Source organism: Bufo bufo, chromosome 2, assembly GCF_905171765.1.
Source record: "Bufo bufo chromosome 2, aBufBuf1.1, whole genome shotgun sequence".
NCBI classification, from domain to species: Eukaryota; Metazoa; Chordata; class Amphibia; order Anura; family Bufonidae; genus Bufo; species Bufo bufo.
In genome coordinates, this window is record NC_053390.1 from 309,079,515 (window position 1) to 309,102,935 (window position 23,421).

General features: G+C 45.6%; 1 protein-coding gene across 3 annotated transcripts; it reads right to left on the bottom strand.

Moving 5' to 3' along the window:
* Positions 1-13: 13 nt before the first annotated feature.
* On the bottom strand, positions 14-12,819 carry EMC9 (ER membrane protein complex subunit 9). Of its 3 annotated transcripts, none has more exons than XM_040420293.1 (6): positions 12,676-12,819; positions 5,510-5,699; positions 3,192-3,268; positions 1,308-1,377; positions 1,127-1,224; positions 14-475 (listed from the first exon to the last, which is right to left on the bottom strand). In XM_040420293.1, the coding sequence occupies exons 2-6, from the start codon at positions 5,696-5,698 to the stop codon at positions 295-297; spliced, it is 615 nt and encodes a 204-aa protein (XP_040276227.1). In that variant the 5' UTR covers position 5,699; positions 12,676-12,819; the 3' UTR covers positions 14-294. The 3 variants fall into 3 exon arrangements, with proteins under 3 accessions (XP_040276227.1, XP_040276228.1, XP_040276229.1); XM_040420294.1 differs by lacking the exon at positions 12,676-12,819 and adding an exon at positions 12,590-12,651; XM_040420295.1 differs by lacking the exon at positions 12,676-12,819 and adding an exon at positions 7,369-7,496.
* Between the last annotated feature and the right edge of the window lie 10,602 nt (positions 12,820-23,421).

Below are 23,421 nucleotides of genomic sequence, written 5' to 3' on the forward strand. Positions count from 1 at the left end.
CACGGGAAAACAATGAAGGGAAGTCTGCTCTCGCACAGAGCGCAGCCTTCTCTTCAACGAGCTGATCAGCGGGGATCTGATATTGATGACCTACCCTGAGGATAGGCCATCAATATTAAAATCCCAGAAAACCCCTTTAAGGTGCAAATAAATGCTTGGAAGCCAATTAAATAAACATGTCAATGCTTTGGAAACTGAAATGTGTTCAATATAATAATGTAACTTGATAAACAGATACAACTTATATACATGTGTGTGTGAAAAAAAATCAAGTATAACAATTACTTCCAGAGTTCATGAGCTTCCATTCGCTACAGCAGCTAGACGGGTTATTTCCCTATTCAATGCTTCATTGGCCCAGTCAGCTCTGATATCATCAAGATGAGTGTCAAAGTCAATAAGTCGCTGGTAAGCTTTAGCTTGAAGAAGGTTCCTTGTGATACGCTGAGTCTCTTCCCAATGACCCCACATTACCCTGTGGGAAACAATGGAATACAGAGTAGGTACACCAACTAGACATGGTGGGTATGTTCTGATGCATTTAGAGTACTATTTAGAATTACCCATTTTTGTCTACCCCCAGTTTTGTCTATCTCCAGTCACGGAGACAAGAGCAGAACCCGCAGGCTAAGTGCCTGCTAAGCTCAAGTCCCAACATCCACCATAAATGCATGGTGGATGTTGCTAAGGGACTGGCTACTTGGGACAAATCCTACATGTTAGACTACTTGCTTACCAGCAAGAGGAACAGCCTTCCGATATCCAGCATAGCTGGAAAGGGAAGGAGCACCGCCAGGCCCCATTGACTATAATGGGATCTGGCCGGTTTCCGGCATTAGTGCCAGGATTGAAGCTTTTTTTTGTCCAGGCACTAATGCCAGAAACAGGCCAGATCCCATTATATTCAATGTGATAAAATCTTGCCCTCCAAGGTAATCTTTTGTTCAAGGTACTTAATAGGGTGCTTTCAAATGGATTTTCTAAACTGGACAACTCCTTTAAGAAGAGTTGCCATCATAATAAGCAAAATACCCAATGCTTCAAGTTTTTTTTTTTGTTTTTTTTTACTTCATACTATTGTGGAGATAATGGTTTGTGCGGTTTCATGCAGTGTAAAGTGACTTACAAAGTTTTATCTTTGGGAACCCACTGTTTGTTGCTGTTCTGATGTAGAACTGTGAGAGGGGGGACTCCAGGACTGGGCGACAGATGCTCATTATCCATCTAGGCATAAAAAAAAAAAATACACTAAGAGATCTGTTCATTAAAAATGTGCTATTTTTGTTTCTATAAACTTACTATCTTACCAAGATTAGCACTGCATCATCCTGGTATTCAGCTATTAGTGAGGCTGATCGAAGAGTGGCAGAGTTGATACTAAAAAGAGAACACACGTTAGAATAAATATGCGAGAGTGTATTCACATGGTGTGGGCAAATTGTGTTTATTTTGGGGTGTGGATTTTTTTTTTTAGTAGTACAGCTTTTTTTTTAGTTCAGTGGAACATGGATCCTGAATATTCCCATTTCAAATAGCAGCACCAGAAATTTCTCTCTTGTTCTGGACTCAAGGCCTTCACCATAAGGGTATGGTTACACAGCGACATCTGTAGCATGAAAGAGTACAGCTACATGGCGACACTTCATATAGTGTTTTTTTCTGGTGTCAGAATGCGACATACTGCGACACGACTTGGATGGATTTTTTTGCAATTGTTGCGTCACAGTTGCAACATGCCACATTGCAACACTATTAAAATACATTATATTAGGGATGCCCAACCTGCAGCCCTCCAGCTGTTGCAAAACTACAACTCCCAGCATGCCCAGACAGCCTACAGCAGGGCATGGTGGAAGTTGTAGTTTTACAACAGCTGGAGGGCAGCAGGATGAGCATCCCTTCATTATCTGAATTGCCGTCATCATGTACCTGTACCCTAAGAGTTGAACAAACTACCTCTGAGTAAAAGTGTGGAGGCAAATTAGAAGAACGTCATCCCAACCAGACAATTTTGGTGGGAATGATTGACCATCAAATGTGTATTGTGGTGTTCCGAATCTCTGATTGCAGCAGATATCAGTAGTAAGAAGGACTGGATTTCAACAAATTCATTCCTTCTGTTCTCAAGAGAGTTAGAGGAGTCTGGCAGCAGCTTACTCCCCTTTACCTATTAACCAAGCCGAGCATGCATGTGTATGGGGGTTTGAATGGTGTAGCCATCAGTGAAATGAGCATTTGGCTAATAGCTATCTATTGTTTATGGCCATCTTCATGGTAGGTTAGGATTCATTTTCAGCATCTGGAAATAAGAATATTTCTATTCACTGAGAAGGACAGTGGCTATTTCAAAAACATTGAGGAATGGAAACACACAGAATAGATACAGAACCGTTCAATATACGATGATTAAAGGGGTCCTCTGAGACGGCAAAATTAAAGGCCAATCCTTAGGACAGGCCATAAAACTATTCAACTAATAGAAGGGGCCACAGTGCTCCATCAAGTGCTGCATCCTCTGCATTGTTTGTACTTTGGTGATGGCGGAGTCTGGTGTTACTACCATCCAAGGTAATGGGACTGGGCTGCAATCTCAGGCACAGCTACTGCCAAATGACATTATAACCTGGTCGGTCCACCGGGATTTCTCCCTATACTGTCTATGGCCAATTGCCTGTAATTGTAAGTGTCCATAATGCCCTAATATACAATAAATGGATAAGGGTTGCCCTAAGCAACACTAGTTGTCAGTCCATATTGCTTCCTTTGCTGGCTGGATTCATGTATCCATCACATTATTCACTACTCGTTTCCATGGTTATGACCACTCTGCAAACCGACAGCGAGGTATTGCTTGCACACTATAGGAAAAAGCACCAGCTTATGTGTGCTCCCACTGTCCCGGCCATCAGAGAGGCCAGTGCTTTTTGCTATAGTGTGCAAGCACCACCACCAGCGATTGATTGCGGGGTTGTCATAACCATGGAAATGAGCAATGTATAATGCGATGGAAAAATGAATCCAGCCCGAAAAGGAAGCAATATGGATAATAAAAATACATTAGTAAGTGGCTTGTATTCACTTTCTCTACATGATAAATGCCACTTGCTGAAGTGACTTTAATACAGAATATGACAGATGCAATGAACAGAGTGATGTGATGAGAATGTGTTTAGTTAAATAGGGCTGTTCACCTTGAATCTCTAAGACCAGAGTTTGCTTGGTAGAACCCTGCAATAACCAGTCCTTGAAGAGCACTCCAGGAGTCTATCTGTGGGCATCCAGAGCGAGACAGAAAGGTGAGGGTGACATTCAGAGATAAAGTAGACAAATAGTAATAGCAATACCTGTGCATAAGAAAAATATATTGAAGTGAGTGAGACTGGTTTTCACGAGAGGCGTTTTTATGGTTGTGGTTGTATTGTCCAATGCAGTGTATTGTATTGAATTCTCAATAATACACTGCATTATTCTCTGCAGGTTTTGCAGCTTTATATGGATGTTTATAGAAACAGGCCAGAACTTGTTAAAAAAAGCAAGCTTCTACTCCCCCCCCCCCCCCCCAACCGATCCCCACTGTTGGCGTTTCAATGCTGCTCTGGTCCTATTGCTCTGCGCTAGAAAGGCCTGGTAGATGGTGATACAGTTGAATACTGCGGCAAGGGGGGCAGTATTCTGTGCTGCACTGTGGTATTTGATTCTGATGGAGCTATATTTAGTGCTGCACTGTGGTATTTGGTTCTGCTGGGGTAGTATTTTGTGCTGCACTGTGGTATTTGGTTCTGCTGGGGCTGTATTTTGTACTGCACTGTGGTATTTGGTTCTGCTGGGGCTGTATTTTGTACTGCACTGTGGTATTTGGTTCTGCTGGGGCTGTATTTTGTACTGCACTGTGGTATTTGGTTCTGCTGGGGCAGTATTTTGTGCTGCACTGTGGTATCTGGTTCTGATGGGGCAGTATTTAGTGCTGCACTGTGGTATTTGGTTCTGATGGGGCAGTATTTTGTATTTGGTTCTGCTGGGGCAGTATTTGGTTCTGCTGGGGCAGTATTTTGTGCTGCACTGTGGTATCTGGTTCTGATGGGGCAGTATTTTGTGCTGCACTGTGGTATTTTGTTCTGCTGGGGCAGTATTTTATGTTGCACTACAGTATTGGTGCCCCTGCCCACTTGTGTTTTCCCTGCCTCCTTGTGTTTCCCTCCTTCTGTCAATTTGGACCCCCTCCTACAACAAAGGGTCACTTTTACACCTTTTCCAGGGCCACTTTACGTTCCCTGCACAGACCATGTTTAAAGACAGGCAAGTAAATTTCGATTTTATGTGAGAAAATAATCTGTGTGCCTCTTGTGGGGATTCGCTCTGGTAGTTAGGATTAGCGGGTGCAGCACAGAGGTAAAGTACAAGTTCTTGGTTCAAAACATCAGTGTTTATCCACATCGTTCACACATATGAAAAGTTTATCACGTGTTGTAGCAGCAACTGGTTGGTCTCTTGCTGTTGCTTATTAGCCTCTTGTTGGTGCAGGTTGGTCTCTCGCTGCTGTAGATTAGCTTCCACGAGGACCTTCACAACAGCCTCCATTTTGTTGTGGGGTACGGGCTGTAATACCGCTGGTTTGATGTACGACCTACAACCGTGCCCAAAAATGCAAACCAACAAAATATATCGGAGTTCACGCCAGCCTCACTGCGCTTGCCCGCATCCTCCACCAAATGTGGGGATTCGCTCTGGTAGTTAGGATTAGCGGGTGCAGCACAGAGGTAAAGTACAAGTTCTTGGTTCAAAACATCAGTGTTTATTCACACGTGAAAGCAAAACAAAAACGCAAGTTGCTTGGTGATCGTTCACACACATGAAAAGTTCATATGCAAAACAGTGACCTTTTCCCCCTCGGTGTTACTTCACACCCTGTTGGAAGTTCTGCTTTGTCAAGTCCACAGGCAAGCTTTAGGTGGCCTTTTCGCCCTCGAAGGGGTCTGAGCCCTCCAGCCCGACTCAAGCCGCGGATCCCAACACAGCCCTCAGATCACAGACCTCCTGAGCTTCACTGTCAGACGGAGGTAATCCTCTCCACCGGAGCTGCAGTGCTGACTGGTTTTTATGCCTGGAAAAACCTGGCCTGGAACATGGGGAGTAGTCACCCACCCAGCACTTTGACTACTCCCAGTAAGAGCCGTCCTGGATCAGCTATTACAGCCATACTAAGTATCAAGGTGTCAAACAGCCACTGCTGCTGACACATAAAAACCAACTCTTACTCCACTGAGGCCAGGAACCTCGGTGACAAGTACCTATCATCCACGATGATTCCTTGTACCTTCTTACACTCTATATAATATTGTTACATCACGGCCGCACTGCAGTATATGGGCTGAATATTACGAACCAATACAACATGGATCCATAATAGAGATGTATACATGAGGCCTAAACTGTATTCTGGAAAGACCACTTTAATAATATACAGCAATGTCAGAAAGCCAAGAGCTTGATCAATAAGAAAACCTATTACCTGTGTTAGCGCCACCTCTAGACTGAGTGCAAGTGGCAGCTGGTGAGTGATAGGGACGCAGTCACATAATGTAAGGCAGCCAGGTGTTCTGCGTCCCAGAAGAGCCCCGCTCACTGTGCTGTGCGGATAGCGTGCAGCATGTAAAATCATCTTCACATACACACGTGTGCTCAGCTCAACCTCACACATCCTGCAAAATATAAATTGACGTAATATATAAACATCCATAGTAAAATATCTGACATAGCGTGTGGTTACGTGGATTGGGGTTTACCTGCCCCAAATTTACCAACTGCTACACTGGTAAGTATGCATGGCGGGGGTGGCTGTGTTACATAACTGCCACTTGCCTCCATTGGCCATAATTGGAAATAACTCCGATCTTGACGTTTTAACCTCTTAGATGTCAATGGTGACCACAGCATCTAAGGGAACCCGCTCTGTCACCTGACCATGGCCGCTGGGGGTCTACTGAAGACAGGCAGGGTCTAATAGGATAGCACTGCAATACAGAAGTATTCAAATAATAAACAGGACTTGGAGTGAATTGAACAAATAGCATCTTTGATGCGATAAATGTGCGTTTTTTTATCTCAACACCCTCAATGTCTATTAACTCCTCTTGACCCGATAAGCCTTTAGCGTTATTGCAGAGATGCACGCCCAACTGGTTTCACCGGTGCACCTATGGCCCTTGAAGAAGCCGTTAGGCGAAACCGGTCAGACGGGCATCTTGCTTTAAATGAAGGCCTATTTTAATGTTTTATCTTGTAAGTAGAAAATGAAAGCAGCATTTTTCTGTAAAACACATGGATCTACCTATGGTATTCGTGTTTTCCTTCTTCTTTTCCTGAGTTTCTATCCAGGAATATCCTTCAGATAGGTATAAGAAGAAAAAGCACACTACAGGATCTCCATCAAGAAGTGGAGCATATCCCTCACCTGTCGGCTAGACGTGCAAAGAAAAGAGAACTGGATCAGCTTCAGCTTTAGGGCCCTTGCACACAACCGTATGCATAGTAACCAATGATGCTGTGCGCTCCCGTGTGCACGATCAATGCCGCTCCGGGACATATGGCCTGCTCATGGACCGTATATCTCAGAGGGCATACGGTCGTGTGCAAGGGCCCTAATCTGTGATAACGATAAAGGCTCATCGGGTCAAGAAGAGTTAATGGATGGAGAGGAAAAAAAAACGCACATTTAACATTTCAAAGATGCTATATGTTCAGTTCACTCCAAGTCCTGTTTATTATTTGACAGTTTTTACCCTTTAATCACAGGAAGGTTGTGATAATTTTAATTGTTTATATATCTACTCTGTCTGTTTTGATTATTTAAATGGATTGTGTCATCTCAGACATTGGGGGCAGATCACTAGGATATGCTCCCATTGTCTGATAGGTGCGGGTCCCACCTATTAGACAATGGGGGCATATCCTAGAGAGATGGAAATACCCCTTTAACAGAATACAGAAGTATTACATTGTATCTTACAAATATCCAGAAAGAGAGCTTTCTTTTAGCGCTGTATAAAATTCTAACTTTTATTGTTACAGCTTTGAAAACACACTCACGAGGAAATCCATGTTCTTAACCATACCATGGATGTTATTCGAAATGCATGAACCTCTGATGTTTTCAAAGGTGTGACAGTAAAAGTTAGAATTTTCTACAGCGCTGGAAGAAGCCTCTCTCTTTCTGGATATTTGTGATTTCCTTGTGTGCACTACCTGCTAAGTCAGGGGTCGGCAATTTAAGAAAAAAAATCAAAGTTGAAGCGCTCAGCGTGCACTGCAATACAGAAAAGTCATAGAACACAAACTGTATGGGACAATAAAATAATCAGTTTAACTCACCACTCAATGCGACCCTTGTTCCTGACTATCTTTGCAAAGACGATCCAGCTTTAGTTCATGAGGAGACTTTTAGGGCTCTTTCACACGAGCGGATGCCGTGCGTGGAATCCGCTGCGTGAATGAAAGCCAAGCCCCGCTCCGGACAGCAGAGACACGGAGCAGTAACATGACTGATAATGCTCCGTGCCTCTCTGTGACCTTTTTACTACAAAATCACGGTGACAACTTTATCTCACTGTGATTTTGTAGTAAAAAGGTCACAGAGAGGCACGGAGCATTATCAGTCATGTTACTGCTCCGTGTCTCTGCTGTCCGGAGCGGGGCTTGGCTGTCATTCACGCAGCGGATTCCACGCACGGCAACCGCTCGTGTGAAAGAGCCCTTAGGTCCCTCTGGCAATCACATGTAGGCTCACTATCCTCCACACCCCCTAAAGTTCTCAGAAGCTTTCTCCCCATTCCCCCCCAGCAATCACATGTAGGCTCATTATCCTCCACACCCCCTAAGGTTGTCAGAAGCTTATTCCACATTGTCCCCTCATTTTCCCAAGTAGTCCCATACAGGCTCAACATCCTCCCACCCCCCAAAAGTTGTCAGAATCTTGCTCCCCATTCCCCCAGCAATCATATGCAGGCTCGATATCTTCCAACACCCCCAAAGTTGTCAGAAGTTCGCTCCACATTGTCCCCAGCAGTTACATGCAGGCTCACCATTCTCCCACCCACCCAAAGTTGTCAGAACCTTGCCCCACATTGTCCCCCCATAAGTCACATGCAGACTCGCCATCCTAAACCCATCCGCAATTTAGTCACAAAGCTTCCCCCATTCCCCAAGCTCACTATCAACCTTCCATCTGACGGTTCCCTCACATCATCCCCTGCTGTCCCCTATGCCACTACTACTCCTTACCCTCTGCTGTCACCTGTGCCACTCAGGGCCGTATTTAACGAGGGGCAAAAGGGGCAGCTTTCCCGGGCCCAGTTGCTCCTGGGGGGCCCAAGGAAGCTGCCTCTTCAGCCCCGCTGGCCACTGGTGACGTGGGGAGCGGCAGCAGGACACAGGGAAATAAGCGCTTCCATTGTGGAAGCGCTCATCTCTATAGTCATCTGTATCGCCGTCCTCAGGACAGCGATACAGATGGAAGTGCTGCGGCGGGGCAGGGAAGGGAGAGGCGTCTCGCTTCCCCGTCCCTCTGATAGGCTGCGGGCACTACTACTGGCACATGATTGGAGGGCATCTATGGGGGCACCTGTTACTGGCACATGATTGGGGGGCATCTATGGGGGCACTTGTTACTGGCACATGATTGGGGGGCATCTATGGGGGCACTTGTTACTGGCACATGATTGGGGGCATCTATGGGGGCACCTGTTACTGGCACATGATTGGGGGGCATCTATGGGGACACCTGTTACTGGCACATGATTGGGGGCATCTATGGGGGCACTTGTTACTGGCACATGATTGGTGGGCATCTATGGGGGCACTTGTTATTGGAACATGATTGGGGGGCATCTATGGGGGCACCTGTTACTGGCACATGATAGGGGGGCATCAAGGGGGCACTTGTTACTGGCACATGATTGGGGGGCATCTATGGGGGCACCTGTTACTGGCACATGATTTGGGGGCATATATGGGGGCACTTGTTACTGGGACATGATTGGGGTGCATCTATGGGGGCACCTGTTACTGGCACATGATTGGGGTGCATCTATGGGGGCACTTGTTACTGGCACATGATTGGGGGGAATCTATGGGGGCACCTGTTACTGGCACATGATTGGGGTGCATCTATGGGGGCACTTGTTACTGGCACATGATTGGGGGGAATCTATGGGGGCACCTGTTACTGGCACATGATTGGGGGGCATCTATGGGGGCGCCTGTTACTGTCACATGATTGGGGGGCATCTATGGGGGCACTTGTTACTGGCACATGATTGGTGGGCATCTATAGGGGCATTTGTTACTGGCACATGATTGGGGGGCATCTATGGGGGCACCTGTTTCTGGCACATGATAGGGGGGCATCTATGGGGGCACTTGTTACTGGCACATGATTGGGGGGCATCTATGGGGGCACTTGTTACTGGCACATTATTGGTGGCACTTTTTACTGGTACATTATTGGGTGGCACTATGGGGGCATCTATGGGGGCACTTCTTACTGGCACATTATTGGGGGCACTATGGGGGCATCTACTGAGGCCACAAAGAAGGGGTATTTTATATGGGGGAAGGGGGGAGAGGAACACTATGGGGGCTTCTACTGAGGCCACAAAGAAGGAGTATTTTATATGGGGGGCTCTGTATAGGGGTATTTTTTACTGGGGCACATTATGGTGGGCACTAAGAAGGGGTATTTTATACTTGCAAATTATGGGGGACACTAAGGGCACCTACTGGGGCACTACATATGGGGCATTTTATATTGGTACATTATGAGGGGCACTAGGAAGAAGGGAAAGAGGAGCACTATGGGGCATTTACTGGGGGCACTATATAGGGGTATTTTATACTGGCACATTATGGGGGCACTATGGGGACATTAGCTTAACTGGGGGCATTAAAAGGGGGTATTTTTTGCACTGACACATTATAAGGAGAATTATTACTACTGGGGGGCATTATTACTACTTGGGGTCTTTGGGGAACATGATGGGGCACAGTGGGGACATGTTGGGGCACAGTGGGGACATGTTGGGGGCACTGTAGGAGCACTATTACTACCATAGTAGTATGCTCTAGCAGAAAATTATTCCTATTGGTGGGACTTTTGGGAGCACTATTACTGTGGGGGCACCTTGGCACAATATCAACTTACCACAATTATTTTTGGGGGACGTTATGTTTACACTATTAGTGTCGGGGCACTATCTGCCGGGAGCAGTTATTATAGGGCACTGTGTGCCAATAATTATTGAAGGGCACTATCTGCATGGTACTACTATTATCAGGGGGTTTATCTGTTTCTGCAGTATAATATTGGGGAGCACAGCGGCACAGTATTGGGGGTGGTAGGATGATTTGTCCAGAAGATGGGAGGATGATGGAAAAGTAGTAAACTAAGATTTTGTTTGTCAAACTGCAGAGACGAGAAATGGCTGAAGAATGGTGGTCTGGTCTGAAAGGAGAAGATGAGGAAAGAGAACATCTACATCAAAGAGATGTCACTGGATGTAAGAGGTATGTGGCGCTGTATTAGGCCGAATGTACACGGCCGTGTTCCACGGCCGAGAGCGGTCCGTGTTGTGCCGGGCTGGATTCCTGTTCAGAGCAGGAGCGCACGGCGTCATTGGTTGCTACGACGCCGTGCGCTTCATGCCGCCGCTGCACTACAGTAATACACTATACGAGTGTATTACTTTTTTATTTCAGAATTACCTCAGGATGAAGTTTGATTCCAGTATTGGCTGGTTTTATCTGGATTTACCTGTGTGTGGAATGACATCTTAGGATCATCGCTGATGGGTGCACAGCGTTGCTGGGGGAGATTTCCTGGTCACTGATTTGGTGTTGAGTCAGTGGCGGGAAAATGTTCGTCTTTTGCTCATCGCGAGATTACGCCGATCTGACTTTGTGAGCAAGAGGAGATTCCTGGATACAGGCGGTGCTGGGCTCCTTCACAGGGGTGTGTGGCTGGGCTCCAGAACGGTTAGTGCAGCCCCTTGGGCTCCTTACCAGGCTGATTTACATATATATATAAAATCATTTTTTACACTTAATAAAACCACTCAGAGATATGGGACAGGTATATTGCGGACATGCTAGCGGTGATCTAGCCGTGCATGTCCGCATCTCTATAGGGTAAAAAGAGGTGACAGAATCCCTTTAAGGTTACCCTAAATAAAGCATTGCGGCCAGTTTTATTCCAACTATAACCATCTCCTTAACTGTCACTTGTGTCACTATTACTCCCATCCCTGTCACCTGTGTCATTAATCCCACCTCTATGCTGTCAGCTTCGCCAGCAGAACAGCAGTCGAGGAACACTAATGGTACAGCAGCCAGCCCGTGAGGCAGTGGAATCTGAAGATGGCTGGCACTGCGGGAAGCGTGAGGGGCGGGCCTTGGTGATGGGTTCTGTATAGCGCATCAGTACTCAGCCAGCCAACCGTGAGGCAGTGGAGTCTCGTAGCTGGTTGGCACTGCGGGAAGCATGTGAGTCTGAATTTTTTTAAATTAAAGGTGCAGTGCGTTGCGATGCAGGTGTAACTGCGTGCCAGTCAAATATGGCTTGCGTGCCATCACTGGCACGCGTGCCAGGGATTGCCGACCCCCTGTGCTAAGTCTTGCTTTGGAAGCGTGAGCTACCTTTTTTGTATTGTATATTGAAAAAAAGTGGGACTAGAATTTTTTTTTTAATGGTTTAAACATTTTTATTAAATATTTGTACACATTACATAATGACAGAACTTTTAGGGAATGCTCCATTGTGGTGGATATGCTGCAGACTGGCCAGTGGAGTAATGCGCCAAAGATCTGCAGCTTATTGCTGTACCAGGAGGGATGAGCGAACGTCTGTTTTCAAGTTCGGCCCACAGGGTTCGGGATTAGAGATGAGCGAACTTCTGTTTTAAGTTCGGCGTCTAAAGTTCGGCTTCCGGTTAGCGGAGGATCCCGATATGGATTCCGAATTCCGTTGTGGTCCGTGGTAGCGGAATCAATAATTGATTCCGCTACCACGGACCACAACGGAATTCGGAATCCATATCGGGATCCTCCGCTAACCGGAAGCCGAACTTTAGACGCCGAACTTAAAACAGAAGTTCGCTCATCTCTATTCGGGATATCTAAGAATTCCGTTATGGATTCCACTACCACGGACCAAAACTTAAGGTCCGTGGTAGCAGAATTCGTAACGGAATTCTTAGATAATCTGAAACCGAACCTTGTACGCCAAACTTGAAAACAGACGTTCGCTCAACACTATGTACCAGTAATTGGCGAACCTCATCCACATGATGCTGATAAAATCCACTTTACTGCTGCGGATTTGTGGTGTATTTTTAGGAATCGCTATTCCAAGCATCCAAGGAACAGAAATGGCGCCGGGTACCCAGCTATGGAATACTCTCTGCTGACTTCTACTGATACAGCATCACAGGGGGTTATAGCAGGCAGGGGAGGCTTTGTGGACCGCTGACAGTCACTGTGCTGACACAGGGAGCACCCACCATACCCCTATCCCTGGTCACTATCCACAGCAGGGACATACCTGCACTCCCTCTACCTTACTGCCGCCAGCACACATCATCATCATCATCATCACTATGTCATTCATACTGACGGTCGGGAACTAACCTGTCAGCTCCCGGGTCACAGCTTCACCGGCTGCTTGTCTCCGCCCTCAAACTCCTCTGATTGGTGAAGACGCATGACAACGCCCGGGTGGCGAGCAGTGATTGGTGGAGCTCTGGCTACTTCCGCTTATGCTGCCAAGAGATCGTGAAGGGGCGGTACGCCGAGCTGCTGCGGCGGACACGTGGTCATCTCGCTCATTCTCGTGTTTAATTGGCTGAATGGAAGAATTCGGCTCACGTGATATGGGCTCACTTGAAGAACATGAGCACAGACAACCTACCGTAGTAGGTACTGGTGAGGGATGGGTCTGTGCCTTTGTCCAGGTGTGTTATGTAATATTTCACTGTTATAAGAAAGTATGGTTTGAAGGAGATATTACTAGAGATGAGCGAATTTCATATTTTGAAATTTGCGCTTCGTTTGGTGGTAAAAGCAGAATTGCGTTATGGATTCCGTTACCACGGACCATAACGCAATTCCATAACGGAATGCCTTTAGAGGCATTTCGTTATTCATTCATAGAAACATAGAATGTGTCGGCAGATAAGAACCATTTGGCCATCTAGTCTCCCCATCTAGTCATTCCATCATAATCCTCTCCTGCATAATGGAAACGGGACGGATCCGTTATGCAGGCCATAGGGTACTTTCACACTAGCGGCAAGGAACTTCGGCAGGTGAACAGCCTGTCGGATCCGTGCTGCCGCTAGTGCACGCGTGCCCCCGGACTACCGCTCCGGCCCCATTGACTATAATGGGGGCGGCCGGAGTTCCGGCGGGAGCAAGGCAAACATGCCAAAAGGTGGCCGGAATAAAACTACGACATGTCTTGCCGTGCTACCGCCGGAACTCCGGCCCGCCCCCATTATAGTCTATGGGGCCGGAGCGGTAGTCCGGGCGCACGCATGCACTAGCGGCAGCAAGGATCCAACAGGCTGTTAACCCACCCATAACGGAATGCCTCTTGCACACAAACGTTTTTTTTCCGTTTACGGTCCGTTTTTTGCGTGCCGTATAAGGACCCATTAATTTAAATGGATCCGCAATAAAACGGAAGGTACTCCGTATGCTTTCCGTATTTCCGTTCATGGGTATAAAATGTCCTATTATTGTCCGCTTAACGGACAAGGATAATACTGTTCTATTAGGGGCCAGCTGTTCCGTTCCGCAAAAAAAAACGGAATGTACACGGACGTCATCCGTATTTTTTGCAGACCGTAAAATACGCAAAAAGCCATACGGTCGTGTGCAAGAGGCCTAAGGCTAGTTTGACATCTGCGGCACAGCAACGTGGCCGCCTGTTCTGGCAGAGAATGACGGGAATTGGACGGACACAAACCGTAGCGGCCGTTCTTAGCATTTTTGCTGGGATGGGGCTGGCGGCAATTCCGCTTGCATCCAGCAGTGCCAGATTTGGTGAATTCCTGCAGGCTGTTCTCAGCCAGAACTCCCACTGGAGGTGTGAAACTAGCCTAAGACTTGATGGACTTATGTCTTTTTTCAACCGTATTAACTACGTAAGACCTCTTTCACACATCAGTGAATGACGGACAGCGTGCGTATCCATTGACTTTAATGTTTGTACGGAAGCATGCCCTGTTTTTCTCCATGATTATGGATCCCTCACACACATCATTATCTATGAAAACCACAGACATAACACCCATGCCATCTGTGTTTGGTCTGTGGTTTTCACTTATTGCTGGAATGTGCTTTGGAAATTGATTTTCAGCCTAGCAGTGTCCATGGATATGGATGCCACGTGGGGGGTAATAAATGGACACACGGACCAAACGTGGATTCTTCACGGATGTCATCATGGACACATGAAAGAGGCCTAAGAGTCTGTTCAAAAATATAACTTTTTTCAAACCAGCACCTGGATCTAAAAACTTTTGTAATTGCATGTAATTAAAAAATTTGTATGGCCACTGAGTTATTCAATAAAATGTATCTTTATAGCGCCACCTGCTGTTTTTTTATTTTTTATTATTTCTTTGAATGGCTCACTGAGAAGGCCGCACATGCTCAGTTTCATCCTTCAACTGCCTCCTGAGCTGTGATAGGGAGAGCTCAGACACGCCCCCTTAGCTGCAGCAGAACAGACACTCCCCTTGAGCTGTCAGCTTGATATGAATCTAGCAGAGCAATGAATGAGGAGATCTCTGGATCCATGTGAGGTACAGGGCTGGTTCTAGCTTTGTTAGAAAGAGATTGACATTTACTATATGATGTCTGATTTTCATTTTTTACATTAATCATGGGATAACCCCTTCACGTTGGATAGGTTGCACAACGGACAGCGTAGCTCAAAAGACACAGTGGGGGTAATTTACAAAGACTGGCTTTTTAGGCAGTTTCCTTTCCCCCCCCCCACCTGCGCTTCCAGAGGCTTTGCCTAATTTATGACGAGGCGTGCATCTTGTCATAAATTAGGCGCACCTCCTGCAGTGTCCAGTGTGCCTGGATTAAATACTACTCCCCTGACGCCTGAAGACCAAAAAGTAGAAAGGGTGAAGGCACTCATAGAGTAAGTATGTACAGCTGGGTGACTTAAGAGATGGAAATGCTCACCATTTTTTTTGGTTGTGCTACGATAGGCGCAACACTAATAAAAAGCCTATTTATGGTATTTAGAGTTGAGCGAACCTGCCTTTTGGCAGGTTCGAGTTCAGGGTTTAAGTGAATTACGTAATGGATTCCGTTCTCACAGAGTCCATCACGTAATTTAGTGCCGGCATGCCGCATAATACAAGTGTATGGCTCATCTCTAATGGTATTGGTTGGTGCTGTCGCTGGTGTTTGGGTCCTCACTGCAAGGGGTTTCAACCCTCCGGAGGAGAAGGACGTTGAGAAAGAGTTGATGGATGAAAGGACTTCAAATCCACCTGCATAAGGTCTTCACTTGGAGCAGAATCATGACCAAAATTTGCAAGACCTCTGAAGGATAACTTCTTTATTGGATCTTCTATGAATAGACAACATGTTTCGGAGTTGAAAGGACTACTTTTCCAAGTCTCAAGCTCTGAATACAGAAGCATAGGGGAGCTGTAGCTAACTTTGCAGGCTACAGCTCCCCTGTGCTCCTGCATTCAGAGCTTGAGACTTGAAAAAGTAGTCCTTTCGGGGTGTGGCCTGATGCGGCATGGTGTGAGACGCACTGGAGAGCGCTCCTGCTAGGAATCCTGACAAATTGAACCAAAGTACCTTCTAGTTACACGCTGGAGCGGCAAGTGAGGGGCGAGAACGCTGGGGCACCAGGAGAAAGCCCGTGGGAGTACAAAAAAAAATGTCCAGAAAGGCTAAGGCAACGCACAAACCGGAGCGGGAGCTGCAGCCTCAACATGGTGCCGGCGAGGAAGAAGGGGAGGACCCACAAGACAGGCTGAGCCGCGATATAGCTGCGTGGCTCAGCAAATATGCCCGCGACGCTAATGAGAGGCACAGAGAAAAGTGTGGGACAGACCTCTCGTCAGATGAAGGAGAAAGATCCTCTGGTGATGAAAAGAGAGAAAAAGGGGCCAAGGCGCAGGCAACTCCTGGTAAGCAAGACCGGGCAACCAGGGATAGACACGCTTCCCCTGAGAAGGAACCTTCCCTTCAAGATGTGATGTTGGTAGTGGCACAATGCAACAACACTCTCAAATCCCTATCATTGCAAGTGGGGGGCTTAAGAGAAGATTTACTGCTTATAAGAAATGATGTGCATAAGATTGCAGAAAGAACCACTGGCCTGGAAGATGAGATGGGCCCTCTCAAAATGGCGGCCAAGTCGACTGCTCGCGATATTGCTGCTTTATTTGCCAAAACAGATGACCTGGAAAATAGGTCACGATGCAACAACATTAGAATTGTGGGGGTCCCGGAAAAAGCGGAAGGAGTTAATACTACTGATTTTATTGAAAAGTGGATATCGCAAAAGTTCCAAGACAAGGGACTATCGTCACTATATGCTGTAGAAAGGGCGCACAGGGTGCCCACGAGACCGCTCCGCCCACGGAGACCACCACGCCCAATTCTAGCTAAAATACTTCACTAAAAAGATAGAGACAATATATTGCGACAAACACGAGACCATCCAGACTTATTTATTAATGGAGTACATTTTTTTTTTTTTTTATATTTTATTATTATAATACAAAATTTAAATCCATATTACATATTTGATATTATAAAATCCATAAATCCGCCAATTCTAATCTGTGGACATAATTAACAATAATTACATACAAGTGTCCATAATAATGTCAACATTTAAAAATCAAGTGGAGGTCTCCTACTGGGGAGGAAGGCAGGACTCACCCGACATCCAGAGCTTAATAAAGCAGATTGACAAAGCATCCCATTTAGCCCAAGTTCTCTATAAACGGCAGGGATAAAAGGCCTGAAGTCCAGACAGCCTCCAAGCAGCGAGCGCCACTCGCGCACGCCCTCCCCCAGACATGGGTAAGCACGAACGGAAGGATTGGCACTCATGTGGCCGAACGCTTGATACTCACATACTGCCTAAGAGGCGAGCTTACAGCGATCTTTAATCGCAAGCTTTTGATAAAACAGAAACCGGAAAAGGGGGTCCAGCAGTCTTTTACTACAGTGGTAGAAAACCCACTCGCATATTTTACTGCCTCATCCCCATATGATTAAATTGAATATCCGTACCGTGATTCGCCGTACCTCACGTGTATTCACATTGATATCTCATAAGGCAGAAAACTCGACTCGAGTATCACTCGGCAGTCACCGGGCAGTTAAAGAGAATATAAACAAAAAACAGAGCCAGAGACCCCCCTCTGTCTCCTTAAGGGAACACATAGTAGCGCGCCCACCACGTGTGTCACATCACTGCCCGCAGTCGAACCTCATGTCTGACGGGAAGAGACGTACCCTGAGTCGCGCCCGATACCCGGACGCCCCCGGGTTCCGAGCCCCGATCCCCTGCCCGTATACCGCTCGATATTATGAGTAGATGAGAATTCCAACCATTATTTAATGCCAGGAAGTCCCCCCTCCAACAGTCCTAGAGACCCTCCTGTGCTCGAGTGTACCTTCACAGTCTTCATCAATAGAATACATATAGAAAAGACCGGACAAATAGAATTTTACCCAGCTCCCCCCACCAACCCACCTTGCAGGAAAAGGAAAAAAAAGAAAAAAAGAACAACAAAGCAAAGGAAAGAAGGATCCTAATTAATTAACCATGTCCCAATCTTTCCATAAACTATTCCACTTTAAGTAGGATCCTCTTTGTTTGTGCAGGATCTTCTCGTAGCTTTTCACTTTCTCAACCAAGCCCAGCCAGTTATTACAGTCTGGAGCGGAAGAGCAAAACCATGATCTAGAAATCAGGAGCCTAGCTAAGAACATCACCTTAATCAACAAATGGCTTTTTATGGGTTGATAATTAACCTCAGATAAATCTCCCAGGACCCATATCCTGGGGGACAAAGGAACAACAATTTTAAGTTTACGCGCCAGGTTCTTTTGGACCAAGCTCCAATACCTACTCACCATTGGGCAGTCCCAGAACAGATGTAGGTGATCTGCCTCGGGATCGCCACAACGGGGGCAGTCAGAGGAGGCCCTGAGTCCTCTTCTATATAACCATATGGGTGTCACATAAATTTTGTGCAGAATATTAAATTGTACAACAGTGTGGTTGAAATTATGTGAAACCAGCTTTAAGCTTTCCCCTATATTCTCCCAGTTTGGAGGGCCCACCTCTGAAAGGAGAGAAGACCAGGCTCTCTGTCCTGGAGAGAGAACATAAAAAAAAAAATTATCCATTAAGTGTCTATAACAGTGAGATAGTTTAATTCTCGTGACAGTTTTCTTACAAATTAAATCCTGTAGAAATACAGGAGTATCTATAGTAAAGAAGTGACTATTCAGAGTGCTAGAAAGTGCTGACCTCAATTGAAAATATGCATACCAAGCCACCTCACCTAAATTTGCCCTTAATTCCATGAGGGGCAAAATTTGTCCACCCCTGACTACTTGATGTAAGTACTGCACATTTTTGGTCCTCCAATACTGGCGGCAGCTTAAATCATTTAGATTAAAAAGTTTTGGGTTATACCATAATGGGGTGCAGATAAGTGATGCCTTAACTCCACACCAGCTCCTTATGGCCGACCAAGTCTTTATAGCTAGTCTGCAGAAGAAAGTGTACCCGCTCAGTGTGTTTGATAGATAATCAGATTCCAGTACGGTGAAAAAATCGGAAAAACCTGCATCTTTCACCACTTTACTGCAGAACGGACTATTTTCCCAATCATTAAAAAGGCAGAGTTGGGAGGCCACAAAGTAGCCCCTAAAATAGGACAGGTTAAGACCTCCCCGATTGTAGGGCATGGAAAAATAAAGTGCCTTCAGTCTCACACGCTTCCTCCCCCATAGTAAATCATTGAGCATCCGCTCTATCAATCTGAAGTACTTGTCTGTGATCCATACAGGCGAGTTGCACAGGACATAAAGAACCTGGGGCAGCACTACCATTTTTATTAACGAAATTCTGTCCGCTCTTGCTGGCAGAATTTTTTGCCATATCTTAATTTTGGCTCTTAACTTCATCAACAAAGGAATCAAGTTAAGTTGTAAATATTCTTGAGGTTTGGCAGAAACTGTTATCCCCAGGTACTTTATTGAATCAGAGATCATTAACTGATTATTAGATTCGCCTCGCAACTCGTCTATAGGAAGGAGGACGGTCTTCTCCCAGTTGATCTCAAGTCCAGACAAATCGGAAAAATGACCAACCAGGTCCATTATGCGAGGGAGAGTGGTGTCTGTTTGATGCATAAAAACCAGAATATCATCTACGTAAAGGGATACACGGTCATGCTTCCCCATTATGCCAAAACCGGCCACCTCCGAGTCCTGTCTTATCATGGCCGCTAAAGGTTCGATATAAATATTAAATAGAAGAGGGGAAAGGGGACAGCCTTGACGGGTGCCTCTACCCAAAGTAAAACTCTCTGTCGTCGAATCATTGATCCTAATCCTGGCAACTGGGGAATTATAAAGTAACTGGACCATCGCCATAAATCTTGGGCCAAAGCCCATTTTTTTCATTACCTCCCAGAGAAAAATCCACTCCACCCTGTCGAAGGCTTTAGTAGCATCCAGCGACAGGATGGAGAGGGCGCCGCACCCCGGGGACTGAATATTCATAAATAGCCTATGCAAATTGTGATGGGTGCCCCTATTTGACATAAAGCCGTTTTGATCTGGGTGAATAACCCGCAAAAGCCTCCTAGCCAAAACTTTTGATAGTAACTTAGCGTCGGTATTTAATAAGGCTATTGGTCTATAGGAGCTCAATTCTGCCGGGTCTTTATCCTTTTTTGGAATTAAAACAATAAGAGCCTCCATCATAGAGTATGGTAGTCTCCCTCCCTGTATTGCTTGGGAGAAAACCTCTAACAGCTGGGGGAGGATCACATCACTATACTTGCGATAGACCTCGTATGGAAGGCCATCTACTCCTGGCGATGAGTTCCCTGAGACAGACCCAAGGGCCTCCTGCAGCTCCACAAGAGACAACTCCTCCTCCAGATATTCTATTTGAACTTCATTTAAAGTAGAAAGTGGAATTTTCTCCAGGAACCGCATCGCCAGTTCAGATGACAAACCAGGGGAGGATCTATATATCTGAGCAAAGTATTGTAAAAAGGTATTCCCAATTCCCTCTGAATCTGTTATAGTTTCGCCCTCTGCGTTACGGATCGCAATAATAGATTGTTTTTTCTTGTCTTGTTGTGTAATTATTCTAGCTAAAAGCTTACCTGGACGTCCAGACTCGATGAAATAATTGAGCCCCTTAAAAAATACCCTATGGTTTGCTTTCTCTGTTACATATTTCTCCAGAGAACAGCTAGCCTTCTGCATCTCTTCCCTGTTATGCTCAGTAGGGTGGCTAGCATATCGCTCAGTTGTGAGTGCAGCAATCTTGACCAATTCCTCCTCTTTCTTCCTAAATGTTCTCTTTGCTGCGGCAATCTCACTTATAAAAACCCCCCTCAAATATGCTTTCAAGGCATCCCATACTATATTGATGTTGGCAGAGGGAAGATTCACCTCCCAAAAGAAGGACATCAGTAGTTTAATCGACTGAAGATTGTCCATAATAGTGAGCCAATATGGATTCAACTTAAATCCTAGCCCCCTAGTATACTTAATCTCCCCGGTGCGAACCTCAACTAGTACGGGTGAGTGGTCCGAAACTGTTCTTACTCCGTATCGCATCTTGCGGATATTACTCAAGTTGCTCTCGTTGGTGAATGCTAAGTCGATCCTAGACATTGCTCTGCCACCCCTGCTGACACAGGAATATACTCTCTTTCCTCCGCCAAGATGTTCCCATATATCCACCACTCCCACCTCTGAACAGAATTGAGGCAGCGGGGAATTACAAAAATTCCTCCCCCTTTCCGCATCTAATGAAAATCTATCTTTATTGGGGTCCATAACCGCGTTAAAATCCCCCATCAGGATTAAACGACATTCTGGTCTCTTTTAAAAAAAAAGCATTAACTGAAGCAGTGGATACATTGAGAATGGCGGAGGTATATAGAAAAAAGCGAGGATATAACTGTAGCCGTGCAGCTTGCCGTGCAAGAAGATAAATCTGCCCTGATCATCTATATGGGATTTTATAAGGGTGAAATCTATGGAGTTATGAATAAGAACCGAAATACCCCTAGAAGAGCCACTAAAGGTGGAATGATACGATTGAGACTGCCATCCCGTTGTCAGACGGAACAGGGTTTCTTTGGTTAGATGAGTTTCTACTATACAGATAATTGCTGGAAGATATCTTTTTAATGCATCCATGATCGCTTGCCTTTTAACTCTTTCCCCAAGTCCTCTGACGTTCCAAGCTACAATTCTAGTGGACATCAATCACAACAAAAAAAAAAAAAAAAAAAAAACCAAGAGAGGAAAAAAAAAAAACCCCGTTCCTGCAAGGTGGGTTCCCTCCCCCCCCCCTTTCCCTTGATCCGCCCGAACTAGTCAGCGAACCTCTGGCCGTTCTCCCCCAGCCTAGCCCCCCTCCCATCCATCCCTTCAATCATAATAGTGCGCAATTTCAAATGCCTATTTGGTCCATCCAATCTAACGCTTGTTATGAATTACTCTTAGTTTCGCTGGATACTGTAGGGAGTATTTAATCTCCTTAGCCGCCAAACGTTTCTTTATCTCTATGAAGTTTCTTCTTCTTTCCTGGGTCTGCCGCGCAAAATCAGGAAAGAAGAGCAATTTAGTGCCCTGATATTCAATGGGTGTGCATTCTCTTGCTCTTTTCAAGATCATGTCTCTATCCGCGGACAGTAATAATTTGATTAAAATTGCGCGCGGCGGTCTCCCTGGAGTAGGTTTCCCTCCTGGAATTCGGTGGGCTCTTTCTATTTGAAACATAGACGAGAAATTATCGCTGCCAAGACTATGCATAACCACATCTTTAAGTTGTTCCTCTAGATGTCAGCCTTCAACTCCTTCTGGAAAACCAATTATGCGGACGTTGTTGCGCCTTGACTTATTTTCTAGGTCCTCTAACTTGTTTTGAAGAGCTTGATTTTCTGAGGCAAGAAGCAGAGTTTTAGATTTTAACGTGCCCATGTCAGTTTGCAAGGAGTCAACAGTTTTTTCCACACTGAGGACTCGATCCCGAATCTTTACTAGATCTTCTCTTATTAGTGAAATATCGCTCTGCACTGACCCCAATTGAGTGGACATTCCTTGCACTAAAGTGCCATTGTTTTCCACAGCGCATAGGATTTTGTCCAAGACAGATGGGTCGTATTCAGTTCGCATTTGTGCAGAGAGACATTCATCGCCTACCTCATGGTCTGCATCCACCAGTCCATCCTCAGAAAGTTCATCATTTTGGGAAGTTTAAGCAAATTTTTTCAACTTAGCAGGCGGTTTAGTTTTAGCTGGATTCTTTTCATTTAAAAAGGGCGATTTCAGAAACTTATCGATTTTATTCTCTGGGGTCTTAGCCCCAAGCTTAATTACAGAGGAATCCACTGAACGTCGCTTTGGGGCCATTCTCGCCAATTTTCCCTTTTTTTTTTTTCTCCCCCTTTTTTTCCTTCTACTTGAGTTTTCCTTTCCCTTTTCCCCCTGCTAGGTTTTTATTTTTATTTTTTTCACAACTTTTTTTCCCTTTTTTTATATTTTATATTACCCCTTTTTCCCCTACCTCGCCATATCCTCACCTTTATCTTTTCTTATGATTTATACTCTCTTTTATATCTCCCTTTATTTCTTTTTCTCCCCTAATAGTCTTCCACCTTTTAGCCCTTTTCCTGTCCTCTCCCCCTTTCTTCTTTCTTCTTTTTTTTTTTTTTTTTAAACGACACAAATTTCAACAAAAATCTATCCCCTCTTTACAGCAGTATACACTACTATCCTCCTCTTTACAGCAGTATAGCGGGGAAACCAACAGTACGGCAGGTATAGAATGAATGAATGAATGAATAGGGTTTCTGTTCTCACGTGTCCGGAGCCTTAGTCCCGATACACGCCGTAACTGTGGCAGCGGATCAAAGCCGGAGGGAAGGGGAGACAGCAATATCGTGTGAAGTGGCAGCAAGGTATCCAACAGAGTGACAGGCAGTCCGATGGCAGGCAAAAGCGGCAAGGTGGAGTCCGGCGAAGCAAGCAATCCAGTGACGAGAAGAGCAACAAGGCAGCAGGCAGAGCAGGCACCCAGGCAAAGCCAATTAGTCGGAACCAGTGGAG